Below are 20187 nucleotides of genomic sequence, written 5' to 3'. Positions count from 1 at the left end.
TTACCGTGGCTCCGCCCCGGCCTACGACAGCACAGGCGGGGAGCGGGCAGGATGCTGCGTTGCACCTCCAGCCTCGGACACAAGCACACCCCACGCCCCTCCCCAAGAGGCCTCCCCTTATGCCACCGCCACCCCAATCCCTCAGCCCACTGCCCTCACTCCGACAGCCCCAGATCCACCCTCACTCTTCTGGAAGTGTCTGCTGAGGGCGTCAACATCAGACGTCCCCACATGGTCCCCACTGGGAATCGGGAGCACCTTGTCCCTTCTGCCCGACAGGTTGCCTTTGAACAAGAGTTTCTGCCCCAGGAAATGGGAGACCCATAGCTATCCACAAGCAGTTCCAGGATGACATGAGACAGAGCCTGGGCAAGCCCCGGGCCAAGGGTTTCGCCTGCAGGTCCCACAGGCCAGGCTGGTTCCAGTCTCCCTCCTGCCTTCCTCAAAACACATCACAATGCTGTTGGTCATGAAGCCTCTTTGGCCAATTGGGTGCCATTGGGTGGTGAAGACCTTCTACCCACCCTGACCCCCTACAACCTGTCCCTGACTTAACAGCTTGAGGTCCCGGGGCTGGGCTGATGTCAGCCTGCTCCACACCTGTTGCTCTGTTCAGCCCAGGCTCTGCCACCAGGTCCCCTCTCCCTCGATTGCTTGTTCCCTCTAGACTGGAGGCCTGCGAGGGCAGAGTCCTTGTCTTTTCCATCAGAGCCACCCAGGGCCTGTCCCTGAGAAGGGTTTGTCCCTGGTTTAAGCAACGATGGCTCTGGATAACTGGATTCCAGGAGGCCAGTCTCTTTGGAGACTATTAAATGATATATGCAAATGCTCACGATAGAATGCCACAGGGAAAGAGCACTGATCAGTACACACTGTATGATTCCATTTATATGAAGCTCAAAACAGGCAAAGTGAGTCTCTAGTGGCCAGGGCAAGCCTGGGCACTTCCTCTGGTTTTGGGAGGGGGTTGGCTGGGAAGGGCACAGGAAAATCCACAGATGCCCCATGGCCAGAAATGTTCTGTCTTGATGTGAGTGGGGGTTACACGGGTATCAATATATGTCAAAAATTTTTCATGCATCGGGTGCGGTGGCTCACACCTGTAATCCCAGCACATCGGGAGGCGAGGTGGGCGGATCATGAAGTCAAGAGATTGAGACCATCCTGGCCAACATGGTGAAACTGCGTCTCTACCAAAAATACAAAAATTAGCTGGGCGTGGTGGCACACGCCTGTAGTCCCAGCTACTCGGGAGGCTGAAGCAGAATCGCTTGAACCTGGGAGGCAAAGGTTGCAGTGAGCTGAGATCGTGCCACTGCACTCCAGCCTGGTGACACAGCGAGACTCCATCTCAAAAAAAAAAAAAATTCATGCTATGTATTTAAGATCTGTGCACTTTTCTGTAAGTTATACCTAATTGAAGAAGGGAAAAAAAAGGCTGGGGTGGTGGCTCATGCCTGTAATCCCAGCACTTTTGGAGGCCATGGTGGGAGGGCTGTTTGAGGCCAGGAGTTTGAGGCTACAGTAAGCCACAATTGTGCCACTGCACTCCAGCCTGGCGATAGCAGATCCAAAAAGCTGAATCACTGACCGTGTGAAGATTTTTCATGTTGTCACTTTTTCACCTTTTCTCTTTTCATCCCTTAGTTCATCTTTCACCCAGGTGGGCTGTAAGTGCTGAGAAAGCAGGGACCCCATCCCAGAATGACCTTGGTCCTCGGGGATGCAACAGAAAGGCACCACCATCTCAGAGGCAGCAATGGCCTGAGAGCCCAGCGGCTTGGGTTCCATTCCTAGCTCAAGTTCAGTGCCCCGCTACACCCCACCTCCTCATCTGCTCAAATACAGCCATCCTAAGAGAAGAGACCGACATTCACTGAGCATCCCTCCTTGCCAGACACTCTGACTATCCCATGTGATTCTCATGACGGCCCTAATGGGGAGGAATTTTTTGGGGGGCTAGGGGATGGAGTCTCACTTTGTCACCCAGGCTAGAGTGTAATGGCGCAATCTTGGCTCACTGCAACCTCTCTCTCCCAGGTTAAAGCGCTTCTTCTGCTTCCGCCTCTCAAGTAGCTGGGACTACAGGCGCTCACCACCACACCCAGCTAATTTTTGTATTTTGAGTAGAGACTGGGTATCACCATATTGGCCAGGCTGGTCTCAAACTCCTGACCTTGTGATCTGCCCGCCTCAGCTTCCCAAAGTGCTGGGATTACAGGCATGAGCCACCCACCCAGCCAAGGGGAGGAATTCTTATCCCCACTGGACAGATGGAGACACTGGGGCACGGGAAGGCAAGTGGGGACTTCTAGCCACATAATGGACTGAGCCGAGGAAGACTCTCTTCTCCAGCTCCAGATACAGAAATGCTGAACAAAATAAAAAGTAGCACATAGCTTGAAAAAGGAAGAAAAGGGGGAAGGAAAATCCTCAGGAGGCGGCATCAATGAGGAAATCTAAAACCAGAGGGGCCCACAGGAGCTGATGCAAAGAGGAATGCTTAGGACGGCAGGGCAGGTACAGGTTCGGGCTGAAGCTGGTTTCTTATCTTTTTTGAGATGGAGTCTCGCTGTGTTGCCCAGGCTGAAGTGCAGAGGCACAATCAAGGCTCACTGCAACCTCCACCTCCTGGGTTTGAGTGATTCTCCTGACTAAGCCTCCCAAGTAGATGGAATTACAGGTGCATGCCACCATGCCCGGCTACTTTTTGTATTTTTAGTAGAGGCGGGGTTTTGCCATGTTGGATAGGCTGGTCTTGAACTCCTGACCTCAAGTGATCTGCCCACCTCGGCCTCCCAAAGTGCTGAGATTACAGGCATGAGCCACCGTGCCTGGCTGGAAGCTGGTTTCTTTTTAAGGGACAGAGTCTCATTCTGTCATCCAGGCTGAAGTGCCATGGCTTGATTATAGCTTACTGTAATCTTCAACTCCTGGACTCAAGTGATCCTCCCACCTTAGCCTCACAAGTAGCTAGGACTACAAGCAAGCAGCACTGTGCCTGGCTAATTGTTTGTTTGTTTTTGGAGATGGGGGTCTCGCTATGTTGCCTAGGCTGGCTTCAAACTCTTGGGCTCAAGTGATCCTTCCACCTCAGCCTCCCAAAGCATGGGGATTATAGGCATGAGCCACCACGCCAGGCCTGCTGAAGCTGTTTTAAGGTACGCATTTTGCCTTGGTGCTATGGAAGGGATGGAGAAAGACAGTCATTCATAAGAAATGTGAATTCAAGTCCAACTCTGAGCCAGGTCTAAGTGGGGATCTGAATTTACAGTGTAAGAACTGCAAAGCAAGAAATTAACGTAAAAACTGGTCTAGAATGAGTTGAACCCCTAGCGTCCTGAAAACACCATGCCACACTGTGGAAACGCTTCCACATGAGTCTCCAACAGAAAAACAAAAAACTCAGTGTGGAAGATAAGTTCACTAGCGAGAACTATAAATGACAACAAAATGTGCAATCCCATGAGGGAGAAGGAGCAGACAAAATCCACAGGAGATGCCGCGAACCAAGACTCGGAAGAGTCTGTAGGATTCATTCTATTTCAGATGATTAAAGATAAAAGAGAGAACAGAAACCCCAATCAAAGACTAGTATAATATAAAGGAGAAAAAGCTGGGTGCAGTGGCTCACGCCTGTAATCCCAGCACTTTGGGAGGCCAAGGCCGGCGGATCATTTGAGGTCAGGAGTTCTAGACCAGCCTGGCCCACATGGTGAAACCCCATCTCTACTAAAAATACAAAAATGAGCTGGGTGTTGTGGCATGCACCTGTAATCCCACCTACTCGGGAGGCTGAGGCAGGAGGATCACTTGAACTTGGGAGGTGAAGGTTGCAGTGAGCTGAGATCACACCACTGCACTCCAGCCTGGGCGACAGAACGAGACTGTCTCAAAAAATAAAAAAATTTAAATTTAAATTTAAAATATATATATATATATGAAAATAGTGACCTACATGTGCAATTAGCAGAGCTGAGGTTTCCTGCTCTGAACGCTGCTTTCAGCTCCTGAATACTTTGGATGGTTCTGTGACCTTGAACATAGACACTGCCCTCATCCTACCCCATCAGCACCACCTATTTATCCCTGCACTTGTGTCCCCAGGCATACCTGGCACTAACGAGTTGGTAAGGCAGGTTCCAATGGCCAGTACTAAGAATGGTGAAATCATGGTGCACCCCAAGACCTGCTTTATCTCTGGAGCCCAGAAATGCGATCGACACGGGTAGGGTGGGCTGGCAATGGTCAGATGCTAGCTGATGTTCCAATCCTAGAAATTGAAAGAGAAAAAGAAGCATGTGGGGCGCAGCTCTAGAGATCACTTTTCCACTCACTCATTTGTTCCTTGGTTCATTCAACAAGTATTCAGTGAGCACCAATTGCAGACCAGGCATGGGGCTAGACATTGCGATGCCAAACCTCGGTGGTCCCTGTCTCAGGAAGCTTAACCACACAAACAGTTGTGTCAGCATCGGTGAGTTCCACGCTGCAAAACAGTTCCATCCCATTTCCTAAGTGAATTTCCACTCAATTCATCTGAAGCCCACCACCTCCCAGAGTCCAATCTTTCTCAAGTAGTGTTTCTCAAACTGTAAGGAGAGCAAGCATCTGAATCCCCTGAGGGCTTGTTACAACAGATTCCCGGCCCACCCCACAGGCTCTGATTCTATTTCTCATAAGCTCCCAGGAGAGGGCTGCTGCTTTTCAGACCACACCTTGAGAGTCCCGTTCTAGAGCACTCCGTCTTTAGCCTTGTAATTACCAGAGTCCCAGGAAAACCAGGGATAAAGCAAAGAGCACACCCTTTCTTTCAGGACCCTGACATTTGCTACATTCTCTCCTAGAGCTTGTCGTTTATGGTAAGATATATAAAAACCGTAGGAGTCAGATATGTGAACGGACTGGCTGATAAGGGTGGCCATTTCTGGGTGGTGACATCACAGATAACAGATTTTTCTTTTTCATTGTCTTTTCTGCATTTCCCAAATTTTCTTTTGTGCTGAGATACTGTATTATCTATCTATATATTTTTAAATTTATATATTTTTAAAGTTGGATGTAATTGAAGAGCTTAGGCAAAAAAAAAAAAAAAAGGCTGGAATAAAATACACCAAAATATTAACTGTGGTTTTCTCTGTGTGGTAGGACTATGAGTGATTATTTCCTCTTTTTAAAATTTTTTTGAATTTTCCAAGTAGCCTAAAGCGAGTGTGTATTAATGGCATAAGAATGTTTTCACACTGTGGTCATCCTGTTAAATCGCAAGGAACAACCCCATTGGCAGCTGAGAAACATATTAAACCTGGTGCCCATGAGTTACAACATGAAGAATTTTAAATGGCAAGAGTTTCACCGGGAAATAATGTCATTGCTTCAACCGAGACCAAGATATTACGACATTTGTTGTGGGAAGTGGCAGTAATACACACTCTACCGTTAGGAAAGCGCTGTGACAGGTAAGATCCCACTCTAGTACAATTATTATACGTTAAGTAAAAACAGAATAAAACATTTTTAAAAAGTTTTTTAAAGAAAAAAAGCCAGGCATGGCGGTACACGCCTGTAATCCCAGCTACTTAGGAAGCTGAAGCTGGAGGAGGTTCGCTTGAGGCAACCCAGCCCGACCCTGCCTCTAGGAAAAACGTTTGTATTTTAGTTTTTTTTAGATTTTCTTTTCTTTTAAAAAATTCTTCTTTTTGTGGTATCAGCTCAAAGGAAAAATTTTTTTTTAATTTATAAACAAATTTAAAAAAGAAAAAAAAGAAACCACTGCCACCAGAAGCTGGGATCTTGATTCAACCGTGAAAACATGCAAACTGCACCCAGAAGTGAGGGCTCTGGGGCAGGGGCTGGGAGTGGCGGTGCAGAGTGGGAATCAAAAGGAAATAGCCCACATCTGACATCTAACAGCACTTAACTGAATGCTACAATTTGGAGTTTCAGGTGATTTCTAATTTTTTTGGTTGTACTTTATAGTTTCTAAATATTCCTGTAGCAAATCCTAAAATCAGAAACATGTTATTAACTGAATACAAAATACTAACACATTAAGCTATTATGTAAAATCACTTAAAACCGAAGTCACCTCTTTCAGGAAACCTCCAGGATGGTCACTTATCCCTACACACCCCCGCTGAGCTTCATGCCACTTCAATCATCACATGTAGCTCCCTTTTTGAAGGTAGTAATTCTGTCCTGGGCCATCACAGCTGCTTCACCGGGAGCTGCTGGGAGGGAGGACTTTGTCTTGTTTTTCTCCGCACTCCTAGTGCTTGGCACAGTAAATATTTACATCAGTTGAAAGCCAGTGCCCTAAGGAAGGAGGTCGAAGGAAGGGAAGAGCCATCCCAAATTCTCTCCTGTGTGTGCGCAGGAAAGTCCAAGAGTTCCTGAAGATGTGTAACTACCGGAACGTCCGCTCACCGTCGGTGGAGTGTAGACCGGTACGGCGCGTGGGAAAACCAGCAGCATCTACCAAAGCTGATCAGCCCACCTGTGCCCTGTGACCCGCTTCTCTCCAGCAGAACGTGCACATCAGCCCTGTTCATAATGGCTTCAAAACCGCCTCCATCTGTGGCAGGCTGTATACATACATTGTATGTGTTCACAACAAGGAGAATGGACGATCCACAGCTCTTCACAACGGGAATGAATCCCGCAAGGCAAGGCTGAGCAAAGGAAGCAAAACCCAGGAGAACGTACAGGGTGATTCCAAATACAGAAAGTATAAAAACTAACCCAGGGTGTTGGGAGACGGGATGGAGGCTCCACGTGGAGGGCATGAAAACAAGAAAGGACTGCTGGGGTGCTGGGGCAGGTCTGTTTCTTATCGACCTGGGTGATGAGTGCTGGTTACACAGTAGGTTCAGTTTGAAAATCCAACAAGCTGCCGATTATGATACGCGTATTTTTCTCTGTGTGTGTGTTTTTTTGTTTTTTTTTTTTTTGAGACGGAGTTTCGCTCTTGTTACCCAGGCTGGAGTGCAATGGCGCGATCTCGGCTCACCACAACCTCCGCTTCCTAGGTTCAAGCAATTCTCCTGCCTCAGCCTCCCGAGTAGCTGAGACTACAGGCATGTCTCTGTGTGTGTTTTATTTCAATAAAGTAAACACTACTCTTTGGGAGCTTATATAAACAAAAGGACACCGACAAAATGAAATCAAGTCTATGTGCTGTACTCCACACTTGATAAGGAATTTCACCGTGATGTTTCACTAACAAACTACGCAGTGGACAGAAAAGGACCTGTCATCTCCTTTTACAGATGAGGAAACCAAGGCTGTGGAAAGAGAAGTGACTTGCCCAAGTTTACCGAGAGGAAGATGGCAGAGCAGAAACCTGACCACCAGAATTAGCAATTAGGTTTCCATCAGTCATCCCCTGCAGAGGGAGGGGTTTCCATTGCCCCAAGTGTAAAACGAGGGTTTTGATATTTGACACCTGGATAGATTCGCGTGACCACCACCACCACCGCAATCAGGACCCAGAACGGCTCTGCCACCTGCAAAATCTCCTTTGAGCTCTTTATAGTTGCACAATCCCCCATCCCTAAATCTGGTGATCCCTGATCTGTCCTCCACCACCATGTTTTTGATAGATATGGTATTAAAGTCACAGATCAACGTGGGAGGCTTTACGTCTCTACCACACAGTCATCCAGTCATGAAGACAGGGAGTCTCTCGCTCACTGTCAGAGTTCTTTGGTTTTTATCAGCACTCCGTCATCTTAGGCCTGTAGGTCTTGGACACGTTTTATTAGATTTATACCTATGGGTTCCATCATGTAATGGGTAGCACTCTGCACTCTGAATCCAGATTTATACCTATGGGTTCCATTGTGTAATGGTTAGCACTCTGCACTCTGAATCCACATTTATACCTATGTCGATTTTGGGGGAGCTACTGTAAATGGCATTGTTTCTGAAATTATTCATTACTAGTACATAAAAATACTATTGAGCCAAGCGTGATGGCTCACACCTGTAATCCCAGCACTTTGAGAGATTGAGGCAGGTGGATCACTTGAGGTTAGGAGTTTGAGACCAGCCTGGCCAACGTGGTGAAACTGTCTCTACTAAAAATACAAAAATTAGCCAGGCGTGGTGGCATGCACCTGTAGTCCCAGGTACTTGAGAGGCTGAGGCAGGAGAATCGCTTGAACCCGGGAGGCAGACGTTGCAGTGAGCTGAGATTTCGCCACCACACTCCAGCCTGGGAGAGAGGGCAAGATTCTGTCTCAAAAAAAAAAAAAAAAGAAAAGAAAAGAGAAAGGAAGAAAGCATTCAGCCTTTCAGCATTTGGGGTGGTCTTTTGAGGTGTGAGGTGGAGATTTTGTGGGGACGATCAGGAACTTGTTTCTGGACATTTTGAGTTGGAGATGTCTTTTGGAAATGAGGACACCCAGGAGGCAGCTGAATATGTGAGTTTGGCATTTGAGAGAGAAGTCTGGGTTAGAGGTAGAAATTTGGGAATTGTAGGCACAGAGGTGGCAGTTAATACCCTGATCAAACTTGATGCAGTCACCTAGGGAGAGGGAATAGGGTCATAGGAAACAGTGGGACAGAAGCACTCAGCAAACCAGGTACTGAAAAGAATTTCTTTAATCTGATCAAGGCTTTATGCCAATAACCTGCAGAAACCATCATACGCACTGGAGAAAGCTTTGGCAAACTCCTTTTAACGCTGACTTATGATGTCACGGAGCTGGGGCAGCCTGGCTGTCCACAACTAGGGAAATGAACTAGTAAGAGCGGTGGAGGCAGTGTCTGTGTGGCAGTGGTATTCAAACTAGACATCAAACAGCAGCATGGTGGAGTCTAAAGGCAGAGGACTGAGTGAGGAAGGTAAAGAATCAAACGCAGTGTATGTAAGTGCAAACCACCCCCACAGACATAACACTATGTAACGGACAGAACACTGTGTAGCAGACAGAACACTGCGTCATGTACGAGGACACCTACAAATCCAAGGTCATACTAAATACACTAGCATAGGGACCTCGGGGAGCCATGAGAACGGCAGTGGGGGGCAGGGAGCAGGGACGAAGGAAAAAATGAATAAATAAAACAAGAACTCAGGAGGCTGAGGCAGGAGAATTGCCTGAACCCAGGAGGCGGAGGTTGCGGTGAGCCGAGATCGCGCCATTGCACTCCAGCCTGGGTAACAAGAGCGAAACTCCGTCTCAAAAAAAAAAAAAAAAAAAAAAAAAAAAAAACAAGAACTGAGAGCTCATATCATATGTCATATGAGATATGTCATATGCTAAAAGAGATAACGCATCCCACTCTCTCTGCACTGATGAGTGAATAAAGAAAAATAGAAGAGTGACCCGGGAGATGTGAAAGGCTCATCCGGCCCCACATGATTATCCTTAGGGTTATAATAGGTTGTCTCTCCTCCCTGCTAGCCTGAAGCTCTGTGAGAGTAAAGACCACCGTCTTACCCATCTCTGCATCCCAAGCCCTTGCATCCGGTAGCAGTACCATAAGTGCCACCAGTTCAGGCTGGGATGCTCTGAATTTCGGCCCCAGGGACAGGCATTGAGATAGGCTTGGTCTGGAGGCAGGTGTCTTCTCCCATAGCCTCTGCTCAGGACAAAGAAGGGGTGGGGACCTAGGAAAGGCTTCAGAACCCAGGGCCTCGATGCTGGCCCCACCCCTAAAGCTCCTCCCCTGCACAGAGGCTCCTGGCTGCTCTCTGGCAGCCCTGGAAGCAGAGGGGCCCAGTTTGGGGCTGCAGGGGCCCCGGCTGCCCACCACCCTCTGACAATGTCCTGCCAGCTTGGAACGGGGCCTCCGGGTGTGTGCCAGCCCCATTGCCACCCCCTACCTCCCTTCTCTGCCAGGCTCCCGGCTCCTCCGAGGCCTGATTATGCATGGCGAGTGCCGAAGCCCCAGTCAGGCTGTGGCTCCAGAGGAGCGGCTACTTGGCAGTTCGGTGGAGGGGCTGAGGGGCCAGGCCTCGGCTCTGAGGACTGACTCTGACAACCTGGGCAGAAGGCCTGGGAGTGTCCTGGAGTGGGGCAAAAAGCCAGCCTTGGGCTGGGTGTCAGAAGATCCAGGGCAAATGATATGGGACAGAGCATCACTACCATTTCTTAGGCACTCATGCCGCACCCAGCCCCATGCTGTTTACATCCCTGATCTCACAACAAGGATGAACAGCCCCCGTTTTGTAGTTTAGGAAACCGAGCTGAGGTCTGGCTAGTTGTCGACCACACGCCATTCAAACCCAGGCTGATTCCAGGGCTCCACCTCTCCGGGCCTCAGTTTCCCCACCATGAAGAGTAAGAGAGACCAGTGCCCCGCTTGCTCTATCCCACAGGAACAAGTGGAATGAGCTTAGGGCGGGGAATCTGGCCGGGGAGGGAGTCAGGCCTGGTGAGTTCTCCTACCTGAGCGGCCTGGCCAGGCGACAAGTGAAGAAACAAAGGAGGCCCAGGGCCAGCCCCAGGAGGAGGAGGCTGAGGGCCACTGTGAGGACCAAGTCCAGGATGGGGGACAGGAGGGCCATCCTGGAGCAAAGAGGGCCCCTGGGAGCGGCCACCACGCCCTGCACACACTCGGTCACTCTAGCTCCACTGGGTCAGTGGCAGTGACCCGCTTTATCCCTGGGTTAATCTTTGTGGATTAGTCAGGAGGGATGAAACAGGGTGCTGGGGTGGGAGGGGGAGCAGCCTACAAAGCTCCCCTCTCCCATTTGAGCCCCGGGGAGGGCCAATGCTTGTTCATTCGACTTTGTTCATTCATTCCTCACTCCCAAACACTTGCGGCGCACCTGCTGGGTATCTCTGTGCTAGGTTCTAGGGAAATAGTCAGGAACAGGACAGACATAGTTTCCTTCAGCTTGGAGGTAACTGACCAGCCAATGTAGACAAAGCACCTACTATGTGCTAGACATTGTGCCACGTGCCCTGCTTCCAAAGGTGTCCCCCCAACCCAGATCCAGTCTCTCTCGAGACCCCAGAACATCCTATAAAGTCAGGATAGGGGTTATATTCCCAACTCACAGATTCAGAAACGGCCCAGAGAGGTAAAGCCACTTGTCACATGCACAGCTGTGCACGATTAGACCAGGCATTTTCTGATCACGATTCCTGCCTCCTGGTACACCTTGGATCCCATGGTACAAAATACCCAAGGTCAGGGGGAGACACTGTTACCCTCTTGTGCCAAGGAAAGTCCCCTCTTCTTGACCCCAGAAAGGCCACTGACCTCACCGTAACAGGAAAACTAATCTCGTTACCCCATTATGACATTTTCTTTCTCAATACTCCCGTAACTCAAATTGCATCAGATCCTCACAATGTGCTAGTGATACAAGTAGGGTGGGGATTATTAGCCCCATCAATAAAAGGAAAACTGCAACCAGATTAAATTTAAAAGAGTTTAATTGAGCAATGGACGATCTGTGAACTGGGCGGCCTTCTGAGCCAGAGTTGGCACCAGCGCAGCTGCATGTTGGAAGATTTATGGGCAGAAAAGTAAAGTGAGTTACAGAAGATGGAAATAAGGTGCAGTCAGATTGGTTACAGCTTGGCACTCGTCTTATTGGAACAAGGTTTGAATAGCTGGCTACATTTGACTGGCTAAAACTTGGTGATTGGCGGCCAGGCATGGTGGCTTACTGCTGTAATCCTAGCACTTTGGGAGTCTGAGGCAGCCAGATCATCTGAGGTCAAGAGTTCGAGGCCAGCCTGGCCAACATGGTGAAACCCCAACTCTACTAAAAATACAAAAATTAACCAAGCGTGGTGGCAGGTGCCTGTAATCCCAGCTACTAGGTGGCTGAGGCAGGAGAATCACTTGAACCCAGAGGCAAAGGTTGCAGTGAGCCGAGATCACGTCACTGCACTCCAGCCTGGGCAACAGAGCAAGACTGTGTTTCGAAAACAAACAAAAAAACCCCCCAAACTGGCACAAGTGTAGGCTATGGTCTATTTACACCTCTATTTTTTATAGTTTACGATATACTGAGAAACCCTTAGGCTGAACTTAAAATATATAAGAAAGCAGCATTAGAGTAAATCTGATTTAACAATTCCCTTCATTTAGTTATTTTTTAAAATAAACTTGAGTCATTGATGTCACTGTCACCATTGTAAATGTACTTACTTGGTCTTGAAATCCACTGGGAAACAGGAAACAGAACAGTGGGTTTTGTAAGGTGGGAATGAGGACTTTAGGTTTTTTTAAAAAAAGGTTAGAGTAGAGGGTTTTTTTAATGTTGGAATGTCCTGTTTACAATAAAAAAACAAAACAGAACAAAACGTGGTTTTAGCATTTATGTGTTCTTTTTAAAGTTTTAGTTTGATGATATCACATTTAGCATGAGTGACTCTATTTGGGTTTGATGTGGTCTGTTGGGACCTGATGTATGAATTTAGCCCAAAACAATAGCCTCTCAGAATTTTGTTTTCATTTTGTTTTGAAACGGAGTCCCGCTTTGTTGCCCAGGCTGGAGTGCAGTGCCGCGATCTCAGCTCACTGCAACCTCCGCTTCCCAAGTTCAAGCAATTCTTCTGCCTCAGCCTCCCAAGCAGCTGTGACTAGAGGCATGTACCACACCTGGCTAATTTTTGTATTTTTAAAAGAGACGGGGTTTCACCATATTGGCCAGGCTGGTCTCAAACTTCTGACCTCATAATCCACCTGCCTCGGCCTCCCAAAGTGCTGGGATTACAGGCGCGAGCCACTGTGCCAGGCCCTGTTTTTGTTTTGAGACAGTTTTGCTTTGTCACACAGCATGCAGTGGCAAAATCTCGGCTCCCTGCAATCTCTTCCTTCCGGGTTCAAGCAATTCTCGTGCCTCGCCCTCCTGAGTAGCCGGGATTACAAGCACATGCCACCATGCCCAGCTGATTTTCTGTATTTTTTAGTAGAGATGAGGTTTCACCATGTTGCCCAGGCTGGTCTTGAACTCCTGAGCTCAGGCAATCCGCCCGCCTCAGCCTCTGAAAGTGCTGGGATTACAGGTGTGAGCCACCGCGCCCAGCTCATAATTTTGTTTTAAATTTCCCCCTTTTTGGTCAGGTTCTCACTTAGGTGAGATTGTGACCCAAACTTAGGGCCTTAGCACCACTCTCAGTTACCAGATTTTGAAAGCGAGGGGTCAGCTGTCACAGTCAGCAAATCGGACCAAAGCCCAAGCTCCACCACTTCCCAGGTGTGTGATGTTGGCTCAGTCCCTGCACCTCTGAAACTGTTTCCTTTGGCGTCTAACACTGGTTGCCCATTCAAGAACTACGGTGCGCCAGGTGCTGGCTGTGACACACCTGACCTCCTGTGGTCCTCATTAACAGTGCTGACAGTGAGACAGAGCTGTCCCCCTTTACAGGTGAGAAAATGAAGCTCCAGTTGGCCATGGTGAAGGTGGCCCAGGGTTAAATCAACGGCACGTACCGGGCCAGGCCCTGCACAGGCCTCCACATGGGACCTACCCAGGGACACCCTTGTACCAAGGTCTTCCATCTCAGCCCAGCCAGAGGCCTTCCCCACTCAAGCCCACCCAGCTCCCGGTCCTGCTCTGAGGACACCCTCCAAGTCTCTATCATGCAGCCTACTGATGTGCCCCCAGGGAGCGTCACCTGGTATGCCCCAGCTTGTACCAGGCAGGACTCACAGGGGCAAGTATTTGCCCTTAGGGAGCCCCCAGTCTAGAGCGCACAGCCCCAGAACGTCTGGGCTGGGAAGGTCTTTTGAGATTTCCCAAACGCCCTGGACTACAAAAATCACTTGGGGTGCTTGTGGAAAAAGTCTTATTCCCAAGTGTATTATTCTGGGAGGAGGATTGACTGGGCAGTGCATGAGGGAACTTCCTGGGAGTTTTGTTCTGTCGCCCCGGCTGGAGTGCAGTGGCACGATCTCGGCTCATCGAAACCTTCACCTCCAGCGTTCCAGCGATTCTCATGCCTCTGCCTCCCAAGTAGCTGGGATTACAGCGTTTCCACCCAGCCAGAAATATTCTTTATCATGACCTGAGAGATAGTTAAACATGTGTATATTTGTGAAAAGTTGTCGAGGGCCCAATCGTCCCTATGCTGTCTGTATTGTGAGGTTTTGGGGAGGATCTGATGGGATTTCAATAAAGGGAGTGTTGGGAAAGAAAAGGTTTAGTGGAGGGATGTGACTATATTCAAGTTGAAAAAGAGAGATTAGAGAGATATAATAACCCCTAAATAAATCCCTACCCCTCCTACCCCTGACCTACGCGGTCAGAATCTCCCAGGTCAGGGCCTGGGAAGCTGTTTTTTACTTTTTCTCTTGAGATGGGGTCTTACTCCGTTGCCCAGGCTGGAGGGCAGTGGCACCATCATACTTCACTACAGGCTTGAGCGATCCCCCCGCCTCAGCCTCCCAAGTAGCTGGGACTACAGGCATACATTACCACATTTGGCTAATGTTTACATTTTTTAAATAGAGATGGGGTCTCACTGCATTGCCCAGGCTAGTCTTGAACTCCTGGGTTCAAGTGTTCCTCCTGCCTCAGCCTCCCAAAATGCTGGGATTATAGGCATGAGCCACTGTGCCCAGCTGGAAGATGTACTTTTTTTGTTTTTTTTTGAGATGGAGTCTTGCTTTGTTGTTCAAGCTGGAGTGCAGTGGCACGATCTCAGCTCACTGCAACTTCCACCTCCCAGTCAAGATTTTCCTGCCTCAGCCTCCTTAGTAGCTGGGGTTACAGGTACCTGCCACCACACCCGGCTGATTTTTGTATTTTTAGTACAGACAGGGATTCACCATGTTGGCCAGGCTGCTCTTGAACTCCTGACCTCAGGTGATCCGCCTGCCTCAGCCTCCCAAAGTGCTGGGATTACAGGCGTGAGCCACTGCACCTGGCTGGAAGCTGTATTTTTAACAAGTCATTTTCTGAGCAGATTCGTTTGGGAAATTGTCTTAGAGATCATCCCATTGTCCAAATGGGAAGACTGGGGCCTAAAGAGGAGGAAAGCCTTGCCGGTGAGAGGAACCATTTTGAGCAGACCCTGCATCTCCCAGCTGCTGCCCCCGAGACATAAACAGGGAAGGAACTATCAGAGTCAGCCTGGAGCCAGCATCCCCTAGCCTGTCAGCTGAGCCTTCTGGGCTCTTCCAAGGAGCTGTGGCTGGAGAGGAGAGTTGCCCTTGTGGGCACTGGTGGGCACTGGGAATGAGGCAGGGGCTGGGGGGCTTCTGCATAGCTGCCTAGGGAGGGAGCCTTGCTAAAGACCAGCCCAGTAACTTTTCAGCTGCAGAGTCATAGGGACGGGACATGGAATTCCTCCCTCCACCAAGCCCAGCATCTCTGGCAAGCCTTGCTGGCCAGGACTGTATTCATTACCAGAGGAAGTTGTTTATGGCTGTCATAAAGAGGTGGATGAAGCACTTGGGCAGGAATATGTGGTGGTCAGAGTGGGCTGCAGGTCAGATCCAAGGAAGGACTTCCCTACAGGGCAGTGGGCCAGTTCTGGGGATACAGTAAGGCTCAGACTTCTAGCCGCTGACAGCACCCCCCCATCCTGGCAGGAAACAGACACAGAAGGGCCCTGGATGCCTGGTGCCAAGCCATGGCATCTTTAGGGCTTTGATGAGAAGCCAGCTGTCCCCTGAGCACTCCCAGCCTCAACACCTCTGCACACTGTGCTTCTCAGCCTAGAATGTTCCATGTTGTCCAACCAACGAATCCCTCCCCCTGCCCTCTCCCTACCTCACCCCAGCCCAGACAGCAGTTTTGGCTCCTCCCCAAGTTCCCAGAACTCAGTGCCACGAAGTCCTTGGTGGCATTTATCAGAGCCTTGGAGAATCATGGGTTGTCACCCTCTCGCCATGGCGAGCTCCTAGAGAGGTGGAATCCTGCTTTGCTGATGGCAGCAGCCCCGCGGCAGCAGAGGCTGGCACTGGCCGGGCGGGAAGGGAATGTCACTAGGTGGAAGGATGACGGGGTCAGAGGGTGGGTGGCTGAAGAGACAGCTTAGCAGCAGCTGGAGCCAGGCTGCCTGGGTTCCGACCCTGCCTCTGTCCCTCACCAGCTGGGCAGCTCAGGGCAGGTGACCTCACCCCCCCACGCCTAATCGAAGCCACTGCATTGTTGTAAGGATGTGTTCATACACACCAGGGCGTAAAACAGGCTGGATGTGCTAGGTGTTGAGTGAACGTCAGTCAGGAGCAGGGTTATGGGGAGCGGGGGCAAATGGGGAGGATGGACTGCAGGGCAGACACGGGAAAGTGGGGCAGATGAGGGGCTGGAGCTGAGAACGGACGGACCCTTCCCCACCCACTCGGCCAAACTGCCATGTACTCTGGGATTTCCCAGAGATCTGTTCACCTGGATGGCAGCAGACAGTCCTTCCAGCTCTAAGGCTCTAGAACCCAGAAGCTCACGTGCCTGCTAATCACCCCCGCTTCGAGGGGTATGTTCTTAAGCAGCAGAGGCCCCGTTCTTACAGTCAAAGGGCTCCCCTCCCCAGAGAGAACCGGATCTCTCTCTCCCCTCAACATGCACTTGGGAAGAAACGAATAACCTATCAGGTAGCCTGACACTTTCTTTCCCTCTTGAAGGGGAGAGAGAGAGAAAGTCTAGGACGGGGTACCAGCCCGAGGTGTCCGTGGGGGTGGGACGAGCAGCAGGCTGGAAGGCTGACGGGGTTGAGATGAGCAGAAAGAGAGGATGCTCCCAGCAAGACCTGAGTGTGCAAAGGCAAGGAGGCGGGAATGTGCGGGGTTGGGGCAGGGAGAATGGCACGAGCAGGCGGCCTGCAGTCAGGGCAGAGGGGCAGGCTGGACCCACCGCAAAGGGCTCTGCTCCCCGAGCACGGCCTGGTCGACAGCAGGCCGTCTGCATGTCTCCTCTCACTACCCGTCCCATCTCCAGCCCCATTTTACAGGCGAGGACAGTGAGGCTCAGACTGTCTGTCACTTACCCAAGGCCACACAGCAGAACTGGAATCAGAAACCCCAAGGGTCTGGGTTCTGGAGCCATAGCTTCTCTGGGGGTCCCTGAGGTTCCAGGATGGTCATGAGGCCCCAGATCAACTCTGTGAGCAAAGGACTGAAGCCAGAGGACTGATGGCTGGAGAGACAGCAGGAGAGAGGCGTGGGAGGGAGATGGCGGGGCAGGGAGAGAGTGGGGCCCAGAGACACCATTCGTGAGGCCTGCGACACCCTGGCAGGGGTCAGGGCAGGGGATGGCTGCTTTGCAGGCACACAGTCTTCTGCCATGCCATGGAGAGGACATGTTCTGCCCCAGGCCACCTCGCTCTAGGCCCAGGCTAGATGCCAAGTGGAGAGAGCAGTGGGGGAGGATGGCCATGCACTGTGCATCCGAGGTGTTCGCCAGTCACCTCCAGCACTTCTCCCAGCACCCTGCCTTGAGGATGAGCTGAAGGCAGAGCCTCCCCAGTACTAGGAGACATGGCCATCCCATCCTTGCTCTCACAACCAACATCAAGAAAAGGAAGGCACAGAGAGGGCACACAACCTCCCCAGCGTCACACAGCAAATCAGGGACAGGGATAGGTCTCCCCACTAACCAGCTGAGGATTTGGGGGGTAATTACCGGAAGACAAGGCAGTATTTGAGGCACAGTGTGGATGCCAATGTCATGGACTTCCATATATTAGTGATTTGCAGCCGCTGATGAAAACATTTCAAACTGAGACTATTTTAGAAAAATCCTTATTTTACGTATTTTGTCATTGTATTAATAAAAGTAATAATAACAAACCCTTTCACAGACCTCACTACGTGCCATGTATCATTCTAAACACTTTACCTATATTAACTCGCTTGATCCCCACAACAACCTTCACGGTAAGCACTATCATTATCCCCATTTTTTTTTTTTTTGAGACGGAGTTTCGCTCTTGTTACCCAGGCTGGAGTGCAATGGCGTGATCTCGGCTCACCGCAACCTCCGCCTCCTGGGTTCAGGCAATTCTCCTGCCTCAGCCTCCTGAGTAGCTGGGATTACAGCCACGCGCCACCATGCCCAGCTAATTTTTGTATTTTTAGTAGAGACGGGGTTTCACCATGTTGACCAGGATGGTCTCGATCTCTTCATTATCCCCATTTTACAGATGACAAGACAGAAGCACAGAGAGGTTAAGGAGCAGGCCCAAGGTCACACAGCCAGCAAGTGAGCAAGCCAGAATTCAGCCTGACTTGGGGATGTTTCTGTCTTCCTGGACTAAGCATAAACTCCTGAAGCAGCAGGCAATACTGGAAACAAACCACCATTCGCCCTCTCTGCAGTCTGTACATCACAGGTACACATTACACATTTGCAGATGAAGGGATTGCACGCAGCTACTGTTTGATTCATACTCACTAGACTGTTCCCAAACGTTATTTCATTGTATCTGCACCACGGCTCCCTGGGTTGGGGGGGGGGGCTTCGGGGCTTCCTATAATCATAACTTTACAGGAGAGTGAGGTGACTTGCCAGAGGTCACACAGCAAGAGAGTGTCACATCTAGGGTCCAAGTCTCTGATCTTTGCACAGTATCTTGTGGCCGGCCCTGCAGTGGAAATCACTTGGGGACTTGCAGTGGCAGGGATGGGAGGACTCCTCCAGGTTCAAGACCTGGCTCTGCCCCTGGCCAGGTGGGCGCCCCCTGGACACCCCCGCCCATAATCCCCTACTTCAGCTCACCCTCAAGGCAGGACACTGGCCAGTCCAGGCTCTCCCCACTCCCCTCCCCTAGTAGAGGATGTGTTGACTGCGCAGATGACCCCACACAGGCCCTGTGAGAGGAGGCTGAGGAGGAGCCGGGCTGTGGGGAAAGGCGCAATGAACTTGTAGTCTGCTGGGCAGCGGCCAGCACAAGCCAAATCCCTGGGTGGCCGGCGCGGAGGGCTCAGGTCAGAGAAGGAAGGACGCGGGTGTTCCCAGAGACAGTGCTCAGGGCAGCTGGGCTCCAGATAACAGCGTTCTTCACATTCCCAGAGGACGCTCCAGCCAGCCTTGCGGAAAGCTCCTGTGGGTTCTGCATTTGATCTCCACCGCGACCTTGAGACACAGCAGGGCGGGGCTGACGCCTAGAGCCCCAGACAGGAAACGGGGGTCTAACGAGGTGAGGTCCCACCCAAGGGCATGCAGCTCAGCAGGCCCCCATTCCCTCTGATCACCGGCTGCATGACCTTGGGTACATCACCTCACCCATCAACTGGGGACCATCCCGGCAAGAGCCTACGTCACTGTAGGAACAATGATTCCGTGAGACAATAAACAAGGAGAGAAAGACCCAGGGCCTGGCACACATTAAACAATAGGTGTTAGTCAAAGCGACAGTGATCACGAGTGTGCCGGGCACTGCTCTAAGCGCTTTACACATGAAGCCATGTGGTCCTCCCTCATTGCTCCCAGTGTACAGAGAAGTCAAGGAACTTGGCCAAGGTCACATTGCTACTAACAGGATCCAAAGAGGAAGAGGGAGGAACTCTCTATGGAGCACCTACTACGCACTGGGGGCTTTTCACCCAGTCTTCCAGTTCTGGTGAAGTGAGAATGATCAGGTCCGGCTCAGAAGGGAAAACCAAGGCTCAGAAAAAGGATGGAGGTTCAGGGTCACAAAGCAACCACGTGGGAGGGCTGGGATTCAGGCCAGGCCTGTCCAGCTCCACATCCAGTGTACATGCCACCCCCATCCCAGACACGTGCGAGGACAACCTCGATCACCAATGGAAAACCTAGTGCCTCAGCCATCCCAGGCACAGGGGGCCCTGCCTCCGTGGGGCTGCATGAGCTCACTCTGCCGGGGTATGTGTGTATGTGTGTGTGTATGGTGGCGGGGGGAAAGGTCCTGGCAACGAGCCGCAGGAAGCCATGCCTGGCTGCTGCCCCGTGACTGGTCCTCATGTCAGGCTGCTCTCTTGGCTCCCCGTGGGCTTTCCTGTGATTGCAGCTTCCTGAGGGCCTCGTATCTAGACAGAGTGCCCCCTCCACAAAGGGAGGGCTTCAGTCACATTGGCCCGCTCCCTCCCAGGTCAGCTCCTCTGGGTTTATAATTCTGCATAGAGAGGCTGAGATGATGGGGGCAGCCCAGGGTTACAAGTCAGAACCCTCGCTGAATACTCAAGGGCTGATTCCTTGACTGTAGAGCAGGGATAATAAACTCCATTCTCCTTCCAGTATCCACGTCTTAGAAGGGAAGGAACGACACTTCTAAGGTACAATGCAGATGTTTCCACGGCTCTCCACTGTGTTCC

At 50.7% G+C, this 20187-nt stretch overlaps 1 protein-coding gene across 6 annotated transcripts in view; it reads right to left on the bottom strand.

Annotated features, from left to right (window-relative positions):
- ALPL (alkaline phosphatase, biomineralization associated) overlaps window positions 1-20187 on the bottom strand; it is a 72201-nt gene that overhangs the window by 19291 nt on the left and 32723 nt on the right. For 4 of the 6 annotated variants that reach the window (XM_064363416.1, XM_012440170.3, XM_012440173.3 and 1 more), the window contains exon 2: window positions 4114-4273. In XM_064363416.1, the coding sequence (XP_064219486.1) occupies window positions 4114-4174 (61 nt within the window). In that variant the 5' untranslated portion in view covers window positions 4175-4273. Of the gene's footprint in view, window positions 1-4113; window positions 4274-6088; window positions 6243-10397; window positions 10570-20187 lie in introns of those variants that run through there. The other 2 variants (XM_012440172.2, XM_012440171.2) reach the window with 2 other exon arrangements.

Source organism: Aotus nancymaae, unplaced genomic scaffold (assembly GCF_030222135.1).
Source record: "Aotus nancymaae isolate 86718 unplaced genomic scaffold, 86718_ANA_hifiasm-v0.15.2.pri h1tg000053l, whole genome shotgun sequence".
Taxonomy (NCBI): Eukaryota; Metazoa; Chordata; class Mammalia; order Primates; family Aotidae; genus Aotus; species Aotus nancymaae.
This window is presented reverse-complemented; position numbering and strand designations above follow the sequence as displayed.